At 44.9% G+C, this 26,784-nt stretch overlaps 1 protein-coding gene across 8 annotated transcripts in view; it reads right to left on the bottom strand.

Annotated features, from left to right (window-relative positions):
* c4h8orf34 (chromosome 4 C8orf34 homolog) overlaps nucleotides 1-26,784 on the bottom strand; it is an 84,429-nt gene that overhangs the window by 36,838 nt on the left and 20,807 nt on the right. For 6 of the 8 annotated variants that reach the window (XM_064333034.1, XM_064333029.1, XM_064333028.1 and 3 more), the window contains exons 2-7: nucleotides 22,932-23,079; nucleotides 22,319-22,450; nucleotides 19,535-19,663; nucleotides 18,212-18,240; nucleotides 15,414-15,577; nucleotides 4,497-4,663 (exon numbers count right to left, since the gene is read on the bottom strand). In XM_064333034.1, the coding sequence (XP_064189104.1) occupies nucleotides 4,497-4,663; nucleotides 15,414-15,577; nucleotides 18,212-18,240; nucleotides 19,535-19,663; nucleotides 22,319-22,450; nucleotides 22,932-23,076 (766 nt within the window). In that variant the 5' untranslated portion in view covers nucleotides 23,077-23,079. The remainder of the gene's footprint in view (nucleotides 1-4,496; nucleotides 4,664-15,413; nucleotides 15,578-18,211; nucleotides 18,241-19,534; nucleotides 19,664-22,318; nucleotides 22,451-22,931; nucleotides 23,080-26,784) is intronic. The other 2 variants (XM_064333035.1, XM_064333033.1) reach the window with 1 other exon arrangement.

Raw genomic sequence — 26,784 nt, 5'->3', positions numbered from 1 at the left:
AGTGGCCTTAAACCATCTGCACAGTACTGCTTAAAAATGCATCTTTATACTCCAGTAAATTCAACTGCAATATATTTTTTTCCAATCGCTTTGTTTTTTGCTCTCACCTGAAAATCCTTATGTTTTAAATTTCTCTTTGGTATTTAATTTCTGTCCATTTGATTGTCTTTGCATAATCTTATAGTCTAAGCTCAACCTTCATTTTTTATATATTTCAACATTCAGCGTTATATTCCTTGTCGCTTGCATTTCGATCACTATTACAAAAATGTATTTATACAATGAAAATGAGGTATTTCTTATGGTTTTGTCCTACTTCTTCCACTTTGTCAGGAACCTATACAGCAAGTATCTCCGAATAATATGTGTATGCATTCACAATCTCTTTCATAAACAAATATAACTGACTTACTCTGAATGGAGGTTTCAATAAGCTACACTTATAAACAACTGTCACACAACTTGAGTGTTAGAATTTTATCAGAACCGTCAGTAGGATCTGTAGGGATCATTATTCCCCATCTTCCCCAGCAGAGGGCAGCCTAAAGTTGTCCAATTACAGTAATAGGCATAATGGTTCTGTTCCGATCAATGCAATTCATGCGACTCAAACGATGCAATTCATAACAAATTAAGTGATCTGCAATGTACAATGTGAACACATTTAGAAAATGACACTTGAATCATTCTCTTTTTTAAACATCATTACGGCATGCTGAGCTGGAGTGAAACCCTGAATGTTTTCCATCACAGTGATGACAGGAAACAGTGAGCAGCTTGGGGCCGACTGCGCTGTCCTATAAGGCAGATCCTCGCAGCACCAGGAGCCCGGGAGAGGTGTTCGGCTTGCGGCTCTTGGATCAGTCGGCGTTCTGCCTGAACACTCACGAGGCGAGCTCACTCAAACCCACCATCGCTCAGACGCCTGCCAGCGCCGGGGGAGCCCACGGCTGCGGAGCGGCGGGGAGACGGCAGGCTCTCAGGGGCCTCCGGTTTCAGGGCCCGGGGCCCGGGCCGCCGAGGGGCCGCTGCCGCAGAGCTCAGTGAGAGTGATGGGACCCTCTCCCAGGACCCCGCCGCCTCCTCCTGGAGGAATCTGAAAGCACGGCACCGCATCACTCACTCAGAAACCCGGCCGGCTCTGCGCCCAGCCAGAAACAGGCCATCAGGGCCCGCCTGTCCTGCGGAGGGATCCGGCCCAATTAACATGCGGCTGACGTCCATTATGGGGCGAGTGATTTAATCCCGCCACAGTCGCTGCAAAACCACCCTTCTGATGTGAAGCAGTCCCGGTACAAAGCAGCACGCGGCGTTCCTCCTTACATAGTCCCTAACGACCGGTGACATGCTGACATCCATGCAATCGATGCATTGGCCTTGTGAATAATGAACCCTTGTACAGGAGCCCCCTCCCCCCCCTCCCCACTCCTGCTGTCCTACAAACAAAGGGCAAGGCGCCCTTGCAGCAGAGCCACCGGGCTGGACGGAGGAAGCACACGGATTTTGGGCCAGAGTTATGGATGGGCAGGGTCTTCCCCCAGCTCAGGCTGCTCTCATGTACCTGTACTTCACGCCAGGGCCTGCGGGGACAGCAGTCTAACCCACAGACGCTGAGAGGCGGTGGAGAGAGGGATGTTCAGAGGAAACCTGTCAGACCTTTTCCTTTCACAGCAGACCAGCCGGCTCATTACGGGGCTCACCCAGGGCTACAGAACAGGCTTCTGAACCCACGGTCTGACACACGGGCATCGACTGAAAGCCTGTTTCTGAACCGCCAGCTCACTCACAGAGGCCGCAGTCCGCAGAGTCCTGCGCTAAACAGCCTCACAGTTAGCTTTCCAAAGGGCAATCAGACTTCCAGCAGCTCGGTTATGCTCCAGTGTGTCTGAAGTGCAGCCTCCCTCTGCAGTCAGGAATGAGCAGAGATCTGATAATCCGCCGGTCTGTAATCAGATTAGCAGCGGCCCCGGTGCCTGTTTGATGCCGGGCGCGGTTCTCCCACGCCGCCGCTCCATCCACACCGACTGGCCTTCGCCGTGCCGCTAATCCCATTATTCCCAACGCACTGCTGAGGAGAGACATTTCCCTGCACCAGGGACTTACATTATCTCCGCAAAGGAAGCGTGTCAGATAACGCACTGAAGATAACAGATACGGAAAATGGAAAGGGGGGGAGGAAAAAAGAGGAAGCTACGCGCAGCAGCCCCCTGTTTTCCAGACGGCTGAGGATGACTCACAGAGACTGAGACGCCCAGCCTGAAGAGACCCCCCCCCCCGATTCCTCATGCACATGCATGCACCATGCAGCCACACTCTAGTGTTGCAGTAGGGCTCCCCAGGAAAAACCATCCAGGCCGAGCCCTCCGCCATCCAGGCCCAGCCCTACACCATCCAGGCCTAGCCCTACACCATCCAGGCCCAGCCCTCTGCCGTCCAGGCCCAGCCCTCCACCATCTAGGCCCAGCCCTCCACCATCCAGGCCCAGCCCTCCACCATCCAGGCCCAGCCCTCCACTATCCAGACCCAGCCCTACACCATCCAGACCCAGCCCTACACCATCCAGGCCTAGCCCTACACCATCCAGACCCAGCCCTACACCATCCAGGCCTAGCCCTACACCATCCAGGCCCAGCACTCCACCATCCAGGCCCAGCACTCCACCATCCAGGCCCAGCACTCCACCATCCAGGCCTAGCCCTACACCATCCAGGCCCAGCCCTACACCATCCAGGCCCAGCACTCCACCATCCAGGCCCAGGACTCCACCATCCAGGCTTAGCCCTCCACTATCCAGGCCTAGCCCTACACCATCCAGGCCCAGCACTCCACCATCCAGGCCCGGCCCTACACCATCCAGGCCTAGCCCTACAACATCCAGGCCCAGCCCTCCACCGTCCAGGCCCGGCCCTACACCATCCAGGCCCAGCACTCCACCATCCAGGCCCAGCACTCCACCATCCAGGCCCAGCACTCCACCATCCAGGCCCAGCCCTCCACCATCCAGACCCAGCCCTCCACCATCCAGGCCTAGCCCTACACCATCCAGGCCCAGCCCTCCACCATCCAGGCCCAGCCCTACGGGGTGTACGAGCCACTCCGAGTCTCCCCCTCCAGAGAGAGAGAGACGGTGCGTCACAGACCGTGGCGACACATTCATAAAACAGCGGCTACCTGTGGGGCGCTTTTGGCAGCCCTGCTGGAGCTAATTCAAGGGAAGGGCACTCAATCAGCCGAGCCCAGGAAGCCGAGCGGGGCGCTCAGTGGAAACACGCTCGCCGCTGTCAGCGCTCGCACAGAAGTCACACGGGGTGAGGCCCACCGTCGCAATATTTCAATAACTAATCAGCTAATTAATTTTAATCAGATAGCAGTATCTAAATATATGCAGAGTGGCATCCTGAAGAAAAGGGCATATTAATAATTCAACACTATATGCCCAGTCCAAGTAAACAGGTCCCCTGACTCATCGTGGTTCCTTAAGGCATTACAGCTTACTTTATCTGATGTCAGATAACACTTAACTTTGGAAACTGCAATGGTAAGAACCTCTACAGTCTATATCAAGTTCTAACAAAGCCATAATGGATCATGTCTCAGCATGTATAATTCAAGATAGTTCAAACAGTGTAATTGCTATAATCTGTAGTTCAGATATTCCAGATATCTCATACTGGGGGCACCCAATAGGCACAGACTACGAAGTACCTCTCCCTGACAGTGTGCTGAGATCCGTAGTCTAGTCCCAGGTTCAAATCTCAGACTTGGCTGTGTCCCTAGGTGTCCACAGCTATGAAAGTCAGCGAGAGGTACACCTATCCTTCACTTTGAATCACCTGCCTGCTGTAGTAATGTGTGGACTGTAGGGGGTAAATAGCCAGTCGCTAACAAGAAGATCAGTGAAGAGCGTACGCTACACCCAGGGAGCTACAAGCACAAATCAGGAGAAAAACAGGGGAAATTGTAGAAATCAATTCACCATGACGCTCGGTGAATCCAAGAGACAAAATATGAGTTTTAAAACTAGAAGACAAAGACCTTTCAAACCTTTCATACAGCGCTAGTTGCTACGGTTACCAAACAAGCTAAATGAGGCATTTTCCCTTGTCATCGTTCAGGGCGTACGCTCAGTCGGATCCTCCGAGGTTCGCTCCAATTAAGATCAGTCATCAGACCCATGTGACATGAAACAAAGCTGCCAATGGAAGGACAGGTTGGACGAGACAATTAGCACTGATGAGAGGCAGACGGCTGACCTTCACATGAAAGGGACACGTGCTCTGAGCCGCCCCACTCAGCGGGCTCGGACAGGTCCGCCCACAAGCCTTCAATCATTCAACTTAGGGCAGGAGGCAAAGTTTTAATCAGGAACCAACCCACAACAAACTGTTATGTTCTGCAGAGGATCATGGGAAGGCTGGCGTATACGCATGTACTTCCCCGACGGACACTGAGAGACGCCCGTTAAAGGGTGGGGTGGGGGAGGTTGCTTTAGTTACCCAGCAGCTCCATGGCGTCGTCCTCATCGTCGATCTCGTCCTCAGTGACCGAGGGGGCGGAGCTGGGGGCGGAGTCGAAGGAGTCTTGGGAGAGCATGGCCGCCAGCAGCTTCTTGTGGTGCTGCTGCTGCTGCTTCAGGCCCTTGCTCTTTGGCTCCATCTTCAGGCTGCGGGGAGGAAGAGGAAGACAAAGAGGAACAGTGACCAGTTTTTAGAGGCCAAACTGCGCTTCCAGTGGGCCCCTCCCTCCACTAGAACCTCAAATGAAAGAAAAAGAAGCTACAGCACATTGCATCACACAGGATGGTGTAAAATCAGCTGTGTTCCATCCGAAAGCAAAATGAGATTCACCACGCTAACACGCCAAGCTGCTCAACCGACAGGTGGCATCCCGCTGTGCCACTTCGGGTGCCACCCCACTCCGCTCCGCTCCGGCTTGACGCCTCTCGGTGAACTGTTTGATGTGGTAAACAGGCGCTCTGTTTAAAGACGCGGCTGATCACCTCGCGGCGAGAGCAAGGAGCAAATTACAGTCAAAACGCTTCACAAAGAAACCGGCAGCTGAGCGACGGGAGCTGTCACCAGAGCGCACGGGAGCGCCGCGCCAGACGGGAATCCTAATTGCCCGTGATGGACTTCACAAGTGTTTGAAATCATGTTCCCCTTGTCAAAAAGGAGTTCCTTTGCGAAGCTCCACCCGAAATAAACACTGAGCATTAATGAAGACCTGCACGGGAATAAGCCGCACTACGTGCATGGCATTATGAAACGTGCAGCGAATATGAAATAGATAAATGGCTGAGGGGAACGGGAAGGGTTTCTAGGATACTGCAGAGGAGCACTGTAATATCTTTTCAAGTCAAATTCACACCTCTGGGGCACTGGCGAAAATGCCACCCCAGAGGCTCTACCAGTGGAGATTCATACACATCAGGGTTAAGGGCCCATTTAATAGCTACTGATTAAGAAATAAATTCTTCACTTTGCACCATTTGCACACTGAAGTTTCGTTTCACGTTTTTTTTTCTTTTTTTTTTTTAAATAAAGGATTAAAATAGGCTTCAAGGGTTTGATTTGATTGTTATCTGACAGTGTGTATTGATCATTTAAAGGTCAATATAAGTGCAAAACTTTCTTAATATCCTGAGCGGAACATTATTATGCTAATGTGGTATATCAATACAGGAAAGCGAGATCACTCTTTTTTTTTCTTTTTGTTATGACAGCAGCACAGTCAATTTTCTGAAACACTCCACAATATTACTTTGTCAGCAAACCTGGCAGACCAGCTCCCATTTACATATCCAGGCTAGGACTGCATTTTGCTACATTACAGCCTGAGACAGAGACTTGAGCAACATATCCTACAAAGACAGCACACAGAAAAACAAACCCGAAACAGCTGCAGGAATCGAAAAGCAGAAGACCTTGATGCGCAAATTGGATCAAACAGATTCTTGGGATTTGTGAGTCAATATAGCACAGCTGGATTACGGTTAGTTAATCTGATTAACATAAATGTGATCTGCCTTTGGTTTATAAACAAGATTAAATAACCAACCCCATACCTCATGTTCTGCTGCACCAGGAGGAGGGAAATGTTGTTCGGCAAAGTACGTCCTAATTAAGAGATTCTTCTCATGGGTAACTAACAGCAACAGGGGCACCGCTTATTTACACAGAATTCCATTCTCCGTTCTCTGAGTTGCTACAGCCACAAATACAGCCATTACTAACATGCCTATAACATGCCCCCTATAAGAAACGATGACGAAGAACAGCGCAAACGTGTCTTCTGAATTAGATTAAGCACTTAACGTGGCAGACGATCAAACATTCACTAATCCTAGTATTTATCCCGCACGTTTATGTTTAGCAAGCCTCCAGAAAAATGTGCGATTCATGCCACTATGTTTAAACAAGCATTCAACAGAAAGAAGCAACTTGTAAAAGATAATGTCTGTATTTAATCAACACCTATAAGGCACTGTAAGAATAGTCTCAGGATTTCCAAATCCAAAACCAGTCAAAGACTGGATTTCCCATGAAAGCTGCATAAATATGCAAATTTGAGCCACTGAACTGAATTGTTCCCTCACTCATCCTCACATTAGGAATTACACCAATACGCATCTGATTAACAAAAACTATGAGGATGACTGACAGTAATAATTGCTTGAAGGCGTAGCCCTATGTGATACCTGTTCTGAGATTTAATTTTAGCCTTTTTTGTGATACAAATGAAAGGTATAATAACATACTTTGCCAAGTAGGTAAAATAATAGGCATTTAATTGGCGCAATTATCAGATCTGATTCATGTAGCAATACAAAGGAAACATTCTAAATTTCCAACATCCACGTCATTATTCATTGTTAACAGGATTATTATTTCAAGGGCTGCACACAAAAAGTTCCCTCATTTCACCTGAAAATTCCATTCTTAACAAACAACATGAAAATCGAATGTGTGCATGTGTGTGTGTGTGTGTAAATAGGGGTTATTGCATTACATTACAGGCATTTAGCAGACGCTCTTATCCAGAGCGACTTACACAACTTTTTACATAGCATTTTACATTGTATCTATTTATACAGCTGGATATATACTGAAGCAATTACGGTTTAGTACCTTGCTCAAGGGTACAACGGCAGTGTCCTTGCCCAGGAATCGAACCTGCGACCTTTTTGGTCGCAGTTCCTTACCGACTGTGCTACACTCCGTCCATTGCAAGTCAGTTATGAGGTTAGCTTAATTTAAGCATGTCAAATTTTTTTCACAGTTTGTGCTATGCAAGAACATTACATTTTAATCACATTAAACATAAGTACAAAACATATCAGATATTCAATCTAAAATGTAATCATAAACCAAAAAACAGTTTATTAACCTTCCTTTCAATGCCAGAGGGCAAAAGAAATGACTTCTGTTTTTATAAAATCAGGAGATACAATCTTTTGTTTCAGAGTATAAATAATTCCTATTTTCTACATTTAAAAAGTGTAACCTTCCACACAACCGAACAAGTAGCCCAAGCTCTTATCAATGATGTTAGAACAAGGGTCAAAAAAGAAATATCTACATTTTTCTTCTGGAGGGGAACTTTGAACAATGTGTTTCATTACTCAGCGGATTCCTCTCCTGGCTGTAGGCAACATGTGCAGCTGGGCCTCGTATTCGATAAACAGCTGTGCAGCGACACAGCTGGAGCCCGTAGATCTGCTCCTCAAAGCTCCAGGTGCTCTCAGCTCCGCACCACTGATCCTGGATCAGCTTAACGAACCTTCATCCTGACCCAACGATACCTTTTAAAAGAAAACCAACTGATCTAAGGTAAGCACAGGGGGTGGAGTGGTGCAGCCGCACCTCTCTCGGACAGGAGATGCGGTGCCGGTGTGAGGCAGAATTGGAAATGCGGGGATGAGCTCCGCGTAGCTGTCTGTGCATTTCCAGGGGGAATCGATACATTTCCTCTCCACTGTCATCACAGGGAGGCCAGCCTGCAAAGACTGGAGCCCCCGGCGCACGCAGGTAATATGCTGCCGCAGTCAGTAATAATAACAGAGAAGCATATATATTGCAGATGGGCGCGGAGCTATATTGGTTGAACCGTGACCAGGGACGTACCAGCCCTATAAAGACGAAATTGAGCAGATTACCCTTTGGAAATGTTCAAAGCAATGACATCGGTTCTTCTGATCAAAACACAGCCCCCTGAAGGGGCCTTCAGTACCAGAGTCTGCAGGTCCACCGTTCATCTCCACCAACGCCCGCCTGCAAATTCTCTGGGGATCTAGGCAGAGTTAGATTCTTGGTTGAAAAAACAGACTATTATAGTACATTACAGTACATACAGTACTTGCTCACTGCTCTGGTGGTGCTGACATGCTGAAGCGAGAGGAAGCAATGCCCATATACAGAGCTCATCAGCGCCGCATTCTTGGCTTACATCCCTGTCTTATACTGTAGCTTCCCAGCTACACTGTAGGTAACCAACTGACTAATTCCGCACTCCAAAACAAAGGTGACATGCCCAGGAATTAGCACCTTAGCCAAAATGTGCATACATAGTCCAAGTAGCACTATCAGAAAACATGCACTGTATCATATCGACAGATTTTCACCATGTTGAATTTTTTTTATCAGACGCTAAAATATCTGTCTCAATGTGAGGAACTAGTAACAAAGGAGATGTTAGAAAGCCCTATTGTACGCTAGGAACATAATGTTCCACATTTTTTAGTGTATAAGAAATGACATTCTCTCATCTTTGTTTCAGTTGAGTTTTTAAAGGTAAGTAATGATTCCTGTGCTGAGGAATCTCACAGCTAATGTTGTCTGAGGGCTCTCTGAAGCCCACTTTGAGCATCAGACACATCTGTCACAATAAAGCATTTTGGCTCCCTTAGCGCGGCTGGCTAATGTCTTCACAGCCACATCCGCTGCACACACACACACACATACCAGCAGTCCATCAGCGATCCTTCAGAGACCCATCAGCAGGATTTACACTGTGAAAGGTACGCGACCCACAGCGCCTGGCCCCGTATGTGGTGAATGAGGTCAGGAGGAGAGGAGAAATCTTTATATTAGCGAAGGAGCGAAGGGCCAGCAGGAGAGAGGACTCATTAAAATGGCTGCCACAGCTATGACTGGCAGCCCAGGCGACGCATGGATTAGTGTGCAGGCACTGGGATGGGACATGCTGTGATGTCATTGAGCATTACCAGAACAAATGACCTGGGCAGAACACCAATGGATCACAAAGATTACAAGAGATTCAATTATTTTTTCATAACCACGCAGCAACTTCAAGGTTTACAGTGCTAAATGGATGGCCACAATGACTGCTATCAAACAAATGCCCTTTAACCTGTCATGCGTCTGCCCATCTTACTCCGTGGTCTGAAGCATCTCTTCAGACAGCACCTGGACTATCACTACTCTGCAGGGCACTCGCAACCTAGAATTGCCCTTATCATTTGTATCCTTCTAATTTGTTCCTGACAATACCACCAAAAGTGAACATTTTGCATTGTTTTTCTTTTTTGAGCTATGTCTAGGCAGGTGTCCAAAAAAGCCATTTGGAAACTCCAAAAGGTCACTTGGTAACCAAATGATATTATGGGTTATTAGGTGTGTAAAATTCCTCTGGCAGCAGCCGGTCCGGAAGACTGTAGAAAATAAAAAACATTAGCTATCTAGTTTCATTGACTGAGTGACCAGATTGATTTAAAATTTCACCAGAAAAAAACCCGAATGAATGCAAATAAAGGGGTTAAACATTTAACTTTAACATATTCTGAATTAGAATAAAATATGTTCATGCTAGTTTGGAAAAAAAAACATGTTATGTGAATCTCTTGTACGATGTATACATACTATAAATACATCTTGGGGCCCCTGTTTTATTTTAATATTTATGAATGTTTAAAAAATTCAAGAAGATTTACTTCTCCTTGAAAAAGTAAGAATGTTTCATGGAAACTTAATGCATTTTACTGACACAGATAAGCAAAAGATAAAGGCATGAGCTACAGTCACTGTAACGTACAGTACACAAAGAAGGTTTCCTGATAACATCGTTTTATTTTTAACAATATTTTTCTGCCTTTTCTATATTTTCTTCCCTTGATTGCGCTGGTTTAAACCAAGCCAGCTGTGAAGGCAGCGGTGTTTGATTGCTGCAGACTCTGGGACACAGCCGGGCAGAAAAACAGCCCCGCCCCCGCCCCTCAGGTCGCAACCTGTGCATGACTGCCTTTTCAGACCGAGTTGCTTGGGAGCCCACAGCAATAAATTCGGCAACACTGCACAATTAAACATTTAGCAAGAAAGGCATTTTAGCAGATGTTGTTATCTAGGGTACGTGACGATGGTAAATCAAAAATATCAAATGCAGCAAAAATTATCTTAGCAGATGTTATCCAGTGTGGATGACATATTATATTTTACACTTCATGCTTTTTCTATACTGTTTAAATAGGACCGTATCTCTATATAAGAGGAAGGGCCTTACTGTATATACAGTATTACTGTCCTCATTTATACATCATCACCATGTTTAGTGTGCAATTATTAAACATACTTTATGAAATGAAAAAGGAATCGTCAATCACCAATTCTCAACCAAGCATCATACAGGGTTGAAAACGATCAGTAACCATTACTGTACAGATTACAGTTTGGAGAGACCAAGGCACGGTGTTCTGTACGGAAGACAAGCTGGACTGTGTTGTCGGTGTATGAGGAGGGAGTACATGGAAAAACAATATGCCCAATGCACACATTGAGAACGTGCTTCCCCCTCAATAGGTAATTCAAATCCTAATCTTCCTGAGTTAGGCGTAACTATAAAGCTGAACTCTCTGAGAAGAGTGTTGAGCTGTATTGGCCCTTTCTGATGCCCCTGGCAGTGTAATTTCGCTTCAATCCAGTGAAAGAATAACCTAATGGAATTAAAGCACTTGTGTCAGCAGGACTTGGAAAATGATTAATGACTTAATAACTGATCCACTCCAATTAGCCGTATCCTCAATGGAAGGAATGCGTCTTGTGAGTCCCTCACACACCTGCAATTAATATCACCTTGACAACAGTGGTAAGGCGTACGGAGTCACCACTGAGCTCTGTCTGTAATTATTTTACACACAGTGCACATGCAATTTAAAGACCTAATTACTTTCAAGGGAAGGTATTACTTAACCTCCAACCACCCACACATAGACCTACCAACTGAGCTTATGCAGAAATATAGTAGTAAATCTGTCAATTTAAAAACATGACAGATTTGTATTATGATTTATGACAGAGCATGCCCAGAGCATGTTAAATGCATTAAGCAGAAGCATGGTCAGTTGAAAATATACATACTGAAAGAGAAAGGAAATGGGACTTATGGGTCCTTGCAAGCTCCTTTAATGAGCACAGAATGTTTTTCCACAGGGTAGAGCATGATGATTCCGAAATCCAGGCAGTTGCAACCGTTTGAATATTATTAACTGCGCTTAAGAAAGACAAAGTAAACAAAGGTGCAAATGAGTAAAACGGTTGAACATGCGGCGAGTGTCCAGCTTTATGAATTATCTAACCTTTGACTTTGACCTTTGACTGTGAATTTGTTTTCTACTCAATGTACCTTATTGATCCTTTTTAAAATTTGAAACGCATTTAAATAGGATTTGTGTTTTGTTCCTGAGGCTTTGATTAATGCGATGATTTGTCACTATTAGAACACATACAGCATTCAAAATGGAACTGCGGAGGTGGATTTCATTATTTTTGATTTCATGGGGAGATTTTTCATAAAAACTATGCAAATATAAAACAACACCTCTTACTAAACTGACTACTATCATCAACACGCAACAAGTCAAGCATATAGGAAACAAGGCTTTCTTGCTAATGGAAAACTATAAGAACATCACAGCCCATTAAACATTTGAAAAATACATTCAGTTACTCCGGATGATTTCCACAGAACAAGCATCCAGTACTAATATCCATAAGTATGTTTTTAATACAATCAAGCTATGGCAAATAGAGCATGTACTAACTCTGAGAAAGCATACTTTGTTTACTTGTCCTCTTGTCCTTACTCCAGACCACAAAATTATGCTCCCAAAACAAAATTTAAATACGTAAATATTTTCAAAACAAATGCATACAACTCAAAAATGTCCTAATTTCTGGCTGTGACTGAGCATCTCCAGAAACAGTATTATCATTTTTTTATGGTTTAATAAGAGTGAGCAAGTGGCTCCTCTGAAGGAATGACAGTTTCTCACTGTACCACTAGGTGGCAAAAAGGGCAGAAAGCCAAACAGTGCCGGTTGAGTTCTTCATTTCCATTTGCTTTACGAACATCTGTTAACATTCCTACTGCCATTGCACTATGTGAGCAGCTAAAACAAATGCAATGGTGCCTCTAATCAGTCAAATCACAATCACAATGCACTTTGTCTGCCAAGAGACTCAGCATTTTCTGTTGTTATGTTTTTTACACATCTTTTCAACCACCATTTGACCATGAGTGATCAGTCATAATATTGTAGAAGTGACAAAAAAGCACTCAAATCGGTTACTCTAAGTGAGGGGCAACATTTATTGTGATTAAACTGAATTGACTCATAAAAGTGACAGTTACTATGGAAGCTAGGCTGTGCAGACTAGCAGAACAGCACTAGAAGACCACAAATAAAACATTTTACTGACCCTTGCAGTACGTTTCCTTTTTCCAAACCTCCATAATTAGAGTGCCATTACAGGCAAAACCTTGAAACATACTGTATCTTCAGAAAGGCTTATCGCTTCGCAGGTTTTTTGTCAGTTTAGCGACCCAGTGCCATGTTCAAGGCCACAAAAATGTTTTTCACCACACAAACCATTACATTACACCGAAGATACATTTACAGGAATATAAGAGTTGCCACTTTAGAGATAACAGTAAAGGCATAATGGTGAAACACAAGCCCCTAAAAGGAGGCTCTGGAAAATTAGGACATCTCCAACTCCAATTTCTGTAATTTCGTGACACCAGGTTTTAGTGCAACTAGGGTGCAGTTGTTTGATAGGAATACATTAACTGGGTGTGAGGGGGTTTGCTTTCAGTACTGCCAATCAGACAGCCACACGGCCAATGGCCAAAGAGCAAGCACGTTGTGGAAGATTCACGAGCGTCTCTACAGACCATTACTGGTGATATCAAAACAAAGGCGACATGGGATAGTTTGCATTTCTGTATTTATTTCCCCTTCAAACAAAATAGATTTTCAGTTCATGTCAGTGTTTGTTTCTTTGATTTTTTTGTGTTTTTTTTTGCTGTCAATTTTTAATTCCACTATTTAAAAAAAACGTTTTAATCGCCACTTCAGCTAAGTTTCATTTATTTCAGACATGCACTTGATGAATGTACGCTCATTAGAGAAACAACTCTGCAGGCAACCGGTCTCTGCTCACTCCAATGCATCCATTTCAAACACAGCTTTTTGCTTTTTTTTACATCTGTTTATACAGCTGGAAACAACTGAAGCAATTCAGGTTAAATACCTTGCTCGAGGGTGCAATTGGCAGCATCCCACCTGGGAATTGATCCAAGGGTATGAGCCCCATTCCCAAACCATCGTACTACACGGCCACTGCTGCGTCCTACAGAATACAGCGCAGCATGAAGAATGCATAGGATTTCTGAGGGCTACACTGCAATATTACCACTCAACCATTCCAAACATCCGAAATGCATTGTTTATATTCAAAAGTTCATTCAATCATTGACCCAGCCCTGCCAAAAGCAGGAATAATAGAAAGTTGTTTTCTGGGTTCGATATGTGTAGTAAGTAGTAGCCATGATTTAATGGGTAGCCACGGTCCCCTAACAGCCATAAAAGTGCTGCCAGTAAATGTGCTTCATGTAGGCCTCAAACAGCATCCCATTATGTACTCCATTTTACTCTAGTCACAGGTAAAAAATGAACATAAGAACCAGAGCACCTACGTGCGTATAACAAACACGTATCTTACACTATTAGACAGATGAACAGCCTGTCTCCCACATTCCGTATGGCTCTCATTAAAATAGCTTACTGAAAATTAATTACCTCCATACAGGGACAATGCCTAAACAGCCAACATCCGGCTGCATAACTGAACACAGCTTGTATATGAAATAGTTTCACAGGAATAAACTAAATGTTTCTCGCAGCTGTGTTTTGTGTTCATGCTTTCATACGGTATGTGCAGCGTATTCATAATGCCACCAACACAGCAATGCAGCAGCGTGTGAGTTTAAACCTGGGCTGGGTTGGTTTAAAACACAAACGCATTATTGACCACAAAACTTGTACAGTGTTGTATGCTCCTATTGACACACCCCTTATTGTGGCATCCAACCCATGTTGACGCAAACATGTTTTCTGCAGACCATGACACCACCAATCCTGGTGCAGCAATAAATATTCTGTTTGCAAGAGACAAAACTAGCAATTCCACTTGCACCAAGGTAAATTTGCATTTATGTCATCACAAAAACAGGGCCCATAGTATCACACTGAATAGAAAATAATTGGAATTTTCAAGCAGGAGAAAACATACATGCATTCATATGCAAACATGTGCTTTCCATTTGGGGATTCAGACCTGTTATTTGCCCTTCTGGTACTCTGTAAAATGTCTTTGTGACAGTATTCTGTAAAAAGCACTACACAAATAAAAACTGAAAAACTAAATTGAAGCTTGCTCATGCACACACCTGGTTCACACACAAACACAGGGACTCACAGCTTCATACACACACACATACACACACACGCACATGCACACACACATACACACACCCACACACACGCACTCACTCACACACATACACACACACACACACACACACACACACACACACCACCCACTGCACACACACACACACACACACCCACACACACACACACACACACACACACACACACACGTGTCACACACACCAACACACACACACACACACACACACTGACACACACACACACACACACACACACGTGCACACACACACACACACACACACACTGCACACACACACACACACACACACACACACACACACACACACACACAACGACACACACACACACGACACACACGTGCACACACACACACACACACACACCCCACACACACACACACACACATGCACACACACACACACCACACACACTGTACACACACACACACACACACACACACCCACACACACACACACACACACGTGTACACACACACACACACACACACACACACACGCACACACACGTGCACACACACACACACACACACACACACACACACACACACACACACACACACACACACACACACACACACACACACACACACACACACACACACACACACGCACACACACACGCTCACCTCCCGGCTGGGCTGTTGTCCTCGCTCCACACCTCGGTCTTGGCCCTGGGGACGGGCGGCTGGAGCATCTCGGCGGCCAGCGGGTCGGCGTCGTCCTCGGGGCGGCCCACCCACTCCCCGATCACCCGCGGCCGCATCAGGGACGAGTTGTACGCCCTGGGGTCCTGCGGAAGTCCACCCCGCCCGTCAGTCGCTACGCCTGTCACCCGCCCGCCACGCGCCCGCCACGCGCCCGTCTCAGTCCCTCAGGCCTGCGCCGAGGCTCTGAGGACGTCACAGCCAGACAGGCAGGCGCTCCCGCTAGCGCTAGCGCTTCCGTTCCCGCGAGACTCGCTGCCTCCTCTCCCCGCCGCGCCTCGAGGCCTTCCTGCAGCGCCCGGGCTTTTCTGCGTCTGCATTCTCTCCTGTTTCCTGCTTATTGTCATTCCACACTGGTGTTAAACTGCCACTTCAACAGCATCGAATAAGCTTTCATTAAAGCCGCTAAACTTTAACGTAAGGTCGTGTCAGTCGATGTCACCTCAGCGTTTGGGAGCGCGTAACATTCTGGCGTATTTGCATACGCTCGGCTCAACCGGCACACAACCGTACATATAAACTATGTACAACGCCAGCCTCCCACCTCAGCGCCACACGCGCAGATACATAAAATGAAATGATGTAAAAAAGGGGATTCAAATTTCAAACAGAACCAAAACCGAGGCGCATCACAAGCCTTTCACGCCGACAGACAGACAGAGCGCCGCAATGACGGATGCCGTTCCTCACAAAGCCCTTTGCTCAAAGGATTGCTTTTCAGTTCAGAGGGGCGGTTTCATTAGATGTCGGACCGCGTTCGTTTCCCGCCGGCGCTTCCAACTAAAACCCCGCTGCAAGCGGAAATGCGCCGCGCCTCCATGTCATAAACAGGTGCGGGTGAAACAGAGGTGACGCAAGTCTGGGGAAAAGTTAGTCGCAAAGCCGAAATCCAGCACAAGGGCTCCTGTAGCGGGACTTTTTTTTATTAGTCTGCAATCTCCCGGTAAACCGAGTGAATCCGTAGGGCATCCTATCACACCTGAGCAGGTGAAGAAGAAGAAGAAACTGATATCTTAAATATAATTCTAATGCGCGTCGGAGTGTGGTAGCTCACTGAAATGAACAGATAGCAAAAGCTACTTATTTAAGCACTTGGTGATTGCAATGAATGCTGCCAGATCTTATCTTTCTTCAGCTCGCCTTCAATATCTCATGAGGATTATGGGAGTGAAAAGCCTTGCCTTTCACATACTGTACGGTATTTAAAGACCCAGACTCAATCAACATTTGTCCTCAATACCGACATGCAATTAGAAGCAGGTGTGCAAGCATAGTTCGTCAAGTTAATCCTCAAGATTGCTGAACTGGCCAAACGGGCTGTTGAAGAAAAGCACAAAATGTGAATCTAATCATGTTTCAAAGGTAAGGGCATATGTTTATTGAATCCAGGCCGAATAGAACGAAATGCAGCAGCAACCAAACAATGATCGAAATTACACATTTATCAATTTTTTTGGGATACAAATATGAGCAAATTAACAAAAATAAATTGGAAGTTTGCAAAAGCACTGAAACGGCCTTCTGTTCTCAACAGTCACCGCGGGTAGCCGTGCGGAAACGCAGGTGGCTTAGTATTCTGTTCAGGTGGAGCGTATGTTTCCTAACGTTTTACACACCCCCACGGAAAGGAGCAAGGATACACCGCTCAAGCAGAGCACCCTGGAAAAGGGAATTGAATTCCGTTTCAAAAATGGATTTCATGTTAAAGTGCTTGCTATTCATTGCATCCTCCCTTCCAGGAAATGTGCTGAGGGCCAGGCCATAGACCCAGACTGAAATCCTGGTAGCTTAAAAGCCTTCGCCCGCGGAATTCAATGGAAAATATGCATTGCATACATTGGGCCTCATTCACGAAACATGTGAATCATGTTTGATGTGTAAGAGCCTTTACACCAGAATTTCGGTATCCATCTTTTTTTTTTCTTATCTATATTTGTTCATGGCTGTTTCTTTATGCTAATTACATCAACGGGATTGGGCATAAAAGTTACAAACAGTCAGCATTCATAATCTCATATACCTGAGATATGCACAAAAACAAAGAGCTGCACATATGCCATGAATCCCATGTTGGTTTTTTGTAGATACATTTTTTAAAAAAAACATAAGTAAGAATAATTTATGAAAAGTTTTGTGAATTAGGCCCATTGTGCAGAATTTTTTTTTTTTTTTGATGTCAGTATAGCCTTGTAACAAGCATAGTCATTCATGACTAGCATTGCTAGGCCTGGGAGATGAATATATTCTGGTGGTTTGGTCAGGAAAGCAATGACAAAACATGGACTTGTCCTCTGCTTACCAACACACACTGACACCTCATAAGCACAGTGCTGGTTCCTTTTTTTTTTATTTAGGACAAATAATGAGCTTCATGAACCAAATAATTATAGATATGTGAGCCACACCCTGTAATCACATTGCCTTTCACATAACAAATACGTATCACTCTGTATTCAGATTAACAGTTACAGTTAAGCTTGATACTTGCCATGGATGTTACTCATTCTCACATGTTATAATCACTAAACTCTCAAAGCTCTTTCTGTGTCTACTACCACAGCACAGCACAGCACAGCACAGCACAGCACAGCATGGCCATTACCCTCATTAGAGCTTTACGATCTCTTCAACAAACACAACCAGAGAGACAGAGGGCTGCTTTACACAGACAGTTAACCTAATCATTTACACCACATTTAACACAATAAAACGCATTTTACCTGGTCAAGCTCATCAGAAACTGCAATACCTGAAAGACATGAGGAGAGAGGGAGAGAGAGAGAGAGAGAAAGAGAGAGAGGCAGAGAGAGAGAGAGAGAACATTTCCTGCCGTGTTACAGCACAGTACATTTGCAAACAGACATACAAAAGATAATTTCATTAAAGGGCATGCACTGGTCATCTGTACAGAATTTCATTAATGGCATCTCTCTAATGTTAATTAAGCAGAGACGTGTGTATATCAGACCAGTAAAGGAAATAAAAACTACAATTAAAATACCATATGCTTAATGAACAATGCATATTTCACATTTCTAATGATGCACATGATAATGCATGTTATTTCTATTTTACTGTCAAAGAGGATGCTGAGATGAGGCCAGATTCACAGCAATACACAGAATGATATCTGACACTCGATTTGTCAATGAGCCCTCGAGGACTGAGATGACAAACACTTAAATATTAGTTCCAAAGGACAGATGCCTGTGTGAAGGAAGGTGACTGCAAGGATTAATGGATGTGAGTTCACCACAGTAAGCTGGTTATTTGTGTGAGTGTGTGTGTGTGTGTGTGTGTGTGTGTGTGTGTGTGAGCACACATATGCGTGTGTGTGTGTTTGTGTGTATTTGTGTGTTTTTGTGTGCATGTATGTGCGTGCGCATGTGTGTATGGAAATGCGAGCGTGAGTGTGTGTGTGCATGCATGCGTGTGTGTGTGTGTGTGTGTGTGTGAGCACACATATGTGTGTGTGTGTGTGTGTCTGTGTGTATTTTTGTGTGCGTGCGCATGTGTGTATGGAAATGTGAGTGTGTGTGTGTGCATGCATGCGTGTGAGTGAGTGTGTGTGTGTGTGTGCATGCGTGTGCATGTGTGTGTGTATGCGTGCGTGTGAGAGTGTGTGTGCATGCGTGCGAGTGTGTGTGTACGCTTCCATGCGTGTGAGTGTGTGTGTGTGCATGCGTGCGAGTATATTTGTATGTGTATGCATGCGTGCGTGTGAATGTGTGTGTGCATGTGTGCGTGTGAGTGTGTGCATGCGTGTGAGAGTTTATGTGCATGCGTACGTGTGAGTGTGTGTGTGTGTGTGCATGCGAGCGCGTGAGTGAGTGTGTGTGTGTGCATGCATGCGTGTATGTGTGTGTGTGTGTGTGTGCATGCGAGCGCGTGAGTGAGAGTGTGTGTGTGTGTGTGTGTGTGTGTGTGTGTGTGTGTGCATGCGGCGTGTGAGTGTGTGTGTGTGTGTGTGCATGTGAGCGTGCGAGTGCGAGTGTGTGTGTGTGCGTGCATGCGTGTGTGTGAGTGTGCACACGCATGCGTACTTCGGGAGAGGTTCTCCAAGGCCTTGCCCAGTTTCTTGCTCTCCTGGAGGATGTGGTTGAGCTCGTCGAAGTCCCGGCTCTCCGGTCTGGTTCTCCAGTCCCAGGGAGGGTGCTCTATTGACCTTGGCACTGAAAATATCCAGAGCACCAAACAACTTAACACCTCCTCTCAGCTCTCATTCACTGTCCTCAAAATCTTTCAGAGCATGTCAAAAAGCCTGGAAAGTGCTTTAAGGAAAGTCATTTCATCCTTTTATTTATTTTTTTATTTGTTTATTTATTTATCACCTCTTCTGTTTGTCATTTATTTCTTTGTGGGTTGGTGCTGCAAATACAAAACCATTTCACTTATTTGCAAGAACATTTCCTCAGCGATAGCAGTCACATAAATGGTAAATAGGTTGGTGAATTCACATGCGGTTAGAATTGAAATGTGTCCTGCTATTACATTACTGGTAAAAGAAAGCACTGTTATATACAAGTCAAAGTGCAACACATAAGTGGAAGAAAAAAACCTTTTTCTTTCGACCCGAGTCATTTTGACCCTGGTGAGCTTGACTCACACATTTTTCAGTGACGATACTGCATATACCCAGCATCTCCCATTACCCTGATTCCACGTACCCACAGGGTAAGCAACAGCACTCAAGCTAACAGGCGGTGGACAGAATCTGATGACAATGTTGCGGCAGTCTGCAGCCTTGCTTTTCTCCCCTCCCCTAAGTCTGCCTGGCACCGTGACAGCAAGAAATTGAAGTGAATATTTCAGCGTTGTCACGGTGCCAAGTGCATTGGAGGACAAGTAATTTCAGGCAAGCCAAAAGAGGGGCGTCCACTGAGACTCCACTGAAACTACAGCACTCGCAGCATGGCGTGGGACTCCAGGGACAGTCGCGCTGCAGCCCATAATGGCTTCAAAATAAAAGCCATGTCAAAATAAGCGCTAATCAAAATAAATGTACAGTCACGGGGATCTGTGGTACTGGCCTCACATTTACCTGGGGTCATGCTACAGGGAGAGCATGCTAATGCTGTCAAAATGCATTCTGTGGAAGGTTCGGGCTTTCATGTTCCGCATACATATCAGATCATGGGTGTGTTGGACTGCATGAGTGAAAGAAATGCCGTCCGTTGAGTTTAAAATGTGCACATCATGATTTTCTTTTTGGAAGATTTTTGTACAATTAAATAACACGTTTCATATTTGTAATTTCAAGAGCAATATATTATTATTATTATTACTATTATGCCATGTTGTGTGGTGCTCAGATATGGATGTCAGCAAGCGACAGCTACTGTGTATAAGCTACAGTATACAGAATAGCATGCGGTATTGTGCGCATGCCCCATTTAAATTCAGTGATGAATTTTTATTTCACCCTTGTACTTTAAAACCTGTTTTAAACAGGGGGTCCACAGGCCACTGGGGATCCTTGAAGGAACTGTAGGGGGTCCCGGGCCAGACTTGACATGCAATGACTATATATAGATTTGGGAAAATATTTCAAAATGTTTCGCTTTTTTACTTATGATGGCGGCCTCCGGGATGTCTGGATGGGGCCCTGGATCAGAAGCCGTTGCTTTGAATCATTCAAATAAATATTACAATAGAGAAATCCTAAATGCTGAGGTATCTGTATAATGCTCAGAGAATGTTTTATTAATCCAGAGGGTCTGTCATGTTCCTGAGGAACACAGTATTTCTCACCCCTTGCTGAGCTTCTGTGTCATCTGTTTCAAAAGGTACATAAAACAAAAAAACCCAAACTCAAAACTTTCCTAACTCAATTCAGGGATGTGATGGAAAGTCTCTCTTCTCCTAGGCCATTCTCCTCTAAATCAGATTGTTAAGATTGCTGAGGCAGAAGGAGTAGCACTGACAGTGACAGAGTGTAATGCTGAATACTTTATAGCATCGTGCATATCCCTTAAATTAGCCACCACTTGAGCGTTCCACTGTTTTCAGCACAGGCCACAGGATTGTACTGTGACTCACTCCATATCAGTTTATTATTTATTTATCTGCAATGACAAGGACACCATATACTTACACATTAAGCAATTATTCATTGAAGACAGAAAAAAGACCTGACTTTACAGTTTTTCTCATTTGCGTACACACTGGTACTTGAGACACGGTGACCAGAACCTGAAACTCATGTACCAAACCCCTATAGCAATTTTTCAGTACAAGCACATTTCCTGCTTGTCACTCAGACTGCAATTCTAAACTACACCTTTTACAAAGTAGTATGCACAATTTTCTATTTTGGCACGATTTTCATAAAATGAATGTGTTCACATGGAAAACATGTTTACAGTATTCCTATTCTCTATTATGTAGAAAGCTTTAAGTACCCATCAGTAAAAAAAAAAAATATTTTTGCAATTGTATTTGCCCGTTTTATATTTGAGTATGATCACATTATACAATCATTATAATCTTTATAGTATTTTTTTGTTTCGTATTTAGAACTTGAGGAATGAGGAATAGTTACATATACGTGCATAAACAATTGAGAAAAACTGTTAAAAAAAAACAGACATGTAATTACTAAACAGAATTTGAGTCGTCACTTAACTGTAGCCTTTACCCCATCTCCCCCACCCGCATTACGCAAAGAATTTAAATATAATCAGGGATCAGGTGTGAAATAAAGTGCAAATCACACAAAGCTACAGCTGAATGTCCTGTGACTTCCCTCCCTTGAGTTCAGAACTGAGCATTCAGCCTACGTCTGCACCGGAAGCACAGGTGTTTGTTACCGCAGCAGAGCTACTCACGTGACTTTGATTCGGGCGACGGCGGGGATATATTGGACACCGCCAGATCGCTCTTGGATTTTTTGGGCTTTTTGGGGTGCATCTGCCACGGCTTCTCGTACCCCCTGAAATCACGCCTTGTCCCTTTGTTCTCTGCGGAGACAAACGGCGTGAGACGCAGGGTTCAGGCTCTGCTCTCTGGAGACCGTCTCAGACCGAACGAGAGCACAGCAGAAAGGGAAGCAAAATCACATGCCCAGCTGATGCGCTGCTCAGCTGATACCACAGAAACTTCGCTGTGTGTTGCAGTGATGTGAGCTACACCAGAGTATAACTAATATAGTGATCATAAGGGCAGTTATGCCAAATCAAAACAATGCTGACTGGCCAAGTAGTTTATCATGAACTTTCCATTAAAACTCACAGGGATCAATCTACAGATCGTGTTATATCAATGTGAGAGCCATACCCTGAGTGTGTGTGTGTGTGTGTGTGTGTGTTAGTGCGTGTGCATGCATGTGTGCATTTATGTGTGTATGTATGTGCAATGTGTATGAAGCAGTGCAGTACGTGTGAAGCAGTGCATAGTGCATGAAGCTGTGCAGAGTGTGTGAAGCAGTGCGTGTGTACTCACCCGCTAAGCCGGTCTGGGCCCACAGAGCTGCAGAGCCCAGCAGAGTTCTCTGCAGCTTGCTGGGGCTCCCCTCTTTAGTCTGCAGGTGATTGATGAGAAAAGGAACAGGATGATCTGGGGTCTCAGTTATCAGTTTGGTCATCATTTCCTATTAGAGTAAAACAGAGAGCAGTCAGAGTGCTGCTGGGCACACAGATACAAGTTCTAAGCAGCTTGGGAGAGGTAACTTAACAGTGCAGATTCTAAGCACACAAAGCATGGGAGAGGTAATCTAACAGTGCAGGTTCTAAGCACACACAGCATGGCAGAGGTAATCTAACAGTGCAGGTTCTAAGCACGCACAGCATGAGAGAGGTAATCTAACAGTGCAGGTTCTAAGCACACACAGCATGGCAGAGGTAATTTAACAGTGCAGGTTCTAAGCACATGCATCATGGCCAAGGTAATCTAACAGTGCAGGTTCTAAGCATACGCAGCATAGGAGAAGTAATCTAACAGTGCAGGTTCTAAGCACACAAAGCACAGGAGAGGTAATCTAACAGTGCAGGTTCTACGCATATGCAGCATGGCAGAGGTAATCTAACAGTGCAGGTTCTAAGCATACGCAGCATGGGAGAGGTAATCTAACAGTGCAGGTTCTAAGCACACACAACATGGGAGAGTTAATATAACAGTGCAGATTCTAAGCACATGTACCATGGAAGATGTAACCTAACAATGCAGGTTCTAAGCACACACAGCATGGGAGAGGTAATCTAACGGTGCAGGTACTAGGCATATACTGCATGGGAGAGGTAATCTAACAGTGCAGGTTCTAAGCACACAAAGCACAGGAGAGGTAATCTAACAGTGCAGGTTCTAAGCACACACAGCATGGGAGAGGTAACTAACAGTGCAGGTTCTAAGTACACAAAATATGGGAGAGGTAATCTAACAGTGCAGGTTCTAAGCATATGCAGCATGGGAGAGGAAAACTAACAGTGCAGGTTCTAAGCACATGTACCATGGAAGATGTAACCTAACAATGCAGGTTCTAAGCACACACAGCATGGGAGAGGTAATCTAACGGTGCAGGTACTAGGCATATACTGCATGGGAGACTTAATCTAACAGTGCAGGTTCTAAGCACACAAAGCACAGGAGAGGTAATCAAACAGTGCAGGTTCTAAGCACGCACAGCATAGGAGAGAAAAGCTAACAGTGCAGGTTCTAAGCACACACAGCATGGGAGAGGTAACTAACAGTTCAGGTTCTAAGCACACACAGAATGGGAGAGGTAATCTAACAGTGCAGGCTCTAAGCACACACAGCATGGGAGAGGTAATCTAACAGTGCAGGCTCTAAGCACGCACAGCATGAGAGAGGTAATCTAACAGTGCAGGTTCTAAGCACATGTACCATGGAAGATGTAACCTAACAATGCAGGTTCTAAGCACACGCAGCATGGGAGAGGTAATCTAACGGTGCAGGTACTAGGCATATACTGCATGGGAGACTTAATCTAACAGTGCAGGTTCTAAGCACACACAGCACGGGAGAGGTAATCTAACAGTGCAGGTTCTAAGCACGAACAGAATAGGAGAGGAAAGCTAACAGTGCAGGTTCTAAGCACACACAGCATGGGAGAGGTAAGATAACAGTTCAAGTTCTAAGCACACACAGCATGGGAGAGGTAATCTAACAGTGCAGGCTCTAAGCACACACAGCATGGGAGAGGTAAGATAACAGTTCAGGTTCTAAGCACACACAGCATGGGAGAGATAAGCTAACAGTCCCTGCAGAGGAACCTGTGTGCTAGCAGCATAGGACACGGGGCTGTTTTTCCTTACTTAAAATTATTTACATCTGCAAAGCTGCTAAATCAGCTTAGTTAAAAAACAGGGGAAAATACTGAATGTGTTACCACTGTGTTGTTGTTTTTTTACGATTCTTCCAGTTTTGTAACCTTGTATTTGAAACAAATTCCCTGTTTGATCTATGACCTGTACAAATTACTGTATGTAAAAGTGCCTTTCTAGTGATCCTACAATTTTAAAGATGCATTATGCAAATGTATTCTAACAGGAAATAAAATGTTCACAGGCCTCCCATAATGACATTACAGCAGGGGTGGTCCATGCACTAGAATACTTAATGAAAAGCCCAAAACAGCACTGGATTCCATTTTTATTATATCGATGCTCACAATTCAGTATGATTGCTACAATATTTAAGAATTTCTCATGTAAATTAATGACAAACTAACTGTATATAATTATTCATGCCATTTCCCATGCGAACAGTTACTTGTCATTTTTCTTAATTCACTGGTAATCTCTTGCATTCAGTAATATCTGCTGGGCTGCACTCTGTCACAGAGAGTTCTGTTTCCTGTGACACTGCAGTGGAGGCTTTCCATTGCGGACACACAAAAGGTTCATTATTCAATGTTTCTTCCTTTCACAGTCTGTGACCCGGTTTTTGAGAAACTATAATAATGGCATCATGCCCGCCGGCCTCCCCCACCCACCCATTCTTCCGTCACAAAAAAGGTCAAAATGAAAACGAAGAAAACCGTCGGATGAGCCTGGTTACCGAAATATAAATATGGAATATGTATGGCGGTCAGATATTTTAGACGTTTGTGCTAACTCGGCTGGAAAAAAAACCTGCATGACCCATAATACCGCAGGTGCTGAACCACGCACAAGGGAACAAGCCAAGCTTTCGGAATGAACTCCAGTTGACTCCTAATGTTGGATTAAGCAGATTCGGAAAACCGCTATGCTACCCTGGCAAAACAAGCAGATTTCCCCGCCCGGGCTGACACAAGCAATGTCAGGCACCGGCAGAGCTCAGTGTTCAGGCAGAGGATGAGAATTCTAATTCTGTCATTGCGGAGGGAGGAACGCCTGCCAGGCCAAAGTGCGTAATCCGCACTGGACTGCATGCCAAGGGCACGACTGGAAGGCCGGAGGAGCCCATTAAGATGCCAGAGGAGAAATGCTTCCTGCTCGCTCTCCCTCAAGAGATGTGCAGGACATGTGACACATTTTCCAGTCCCTGGGACCAGCTGAAACCCGAGGCCTCCTTTCCAGGACTCTCAGATAGCCGCATTCCTAGATGTGGCACGTCAGAGGCACTGAGGAATCCATTTATGCTCCTTGAGCATGCATCACAGCAAAGGCCGTGATAGAATGGTTGTGTCTATATCAGCAAAAATATAGCACCGTGAATTGGCGGAAGTTAACTTTCTCAAGCTATAAAACCCCACAAGCATTTTTATGCCTGATAATTATGGACGCCGCTAAAAGTTTCAAGCACATAAAAGTGAAAATGACAGCTTTGACTTTGCGCAGCACAGATGCGATGCGCAGTTTGGATTCTCCCAGGAAAGCCGTGGAACAGTGGGGCATTACCCACTCCAGCACTGGCTTTCGGGCCTCGTGCCAGCTAGGAAGATTCACTATGGCCGATTACTGTAGGGAAGAGGTCTATGTACATTTTATGTTTAATAAATATCATTAGGGCGACTTGCATAACTTGTCGGTGTACTGAAAACCTGCTCTACAAAAACCTCATTCAAGGGCACCACACAAACACAGCACTTGCACATATTCCACTAATTCAGGCCGCTGGCTGCATTCACAGCGTTTACCAAGCCTTTGGCATCTGTGATGGGTGCATACACTGTGTAGGATGACACCCCGCACAGTAACTGTCAGTCTCACTAAATATGGTAATGAGGTGATTTAACTGCAGCGCACAAAGGGGAGTACATCACTCTGTGCTGTCACATTCTGTACCAAACGTTCTGTGCCAAGCCTCCTTTTCCTTTCGGGGGGAATTTTTGCACACAATGATCATTTGCATT

The sequence above is a fragment of the Anguilla rostrata genome, chromosome 4, assembly GCF_018555375.3.
Source record: "Anguilla rostrata isolate EN2019 chromosome 4, ASM1855537v3, whole genome shotgun sequence".
NCBI classification, from domain to species: domain Eukaryota; kingdom Metazoa; phylum Chordata; class Actinopteri; order Anguilliformes; family Anguillidae; genus Anguilla; species Anguilla rostrata.
The sequence above is the reverse complement of the archived record's forward strand: the minus strand, read 5'-3'. Positions and strand labels throughout refer to the sequence as shown.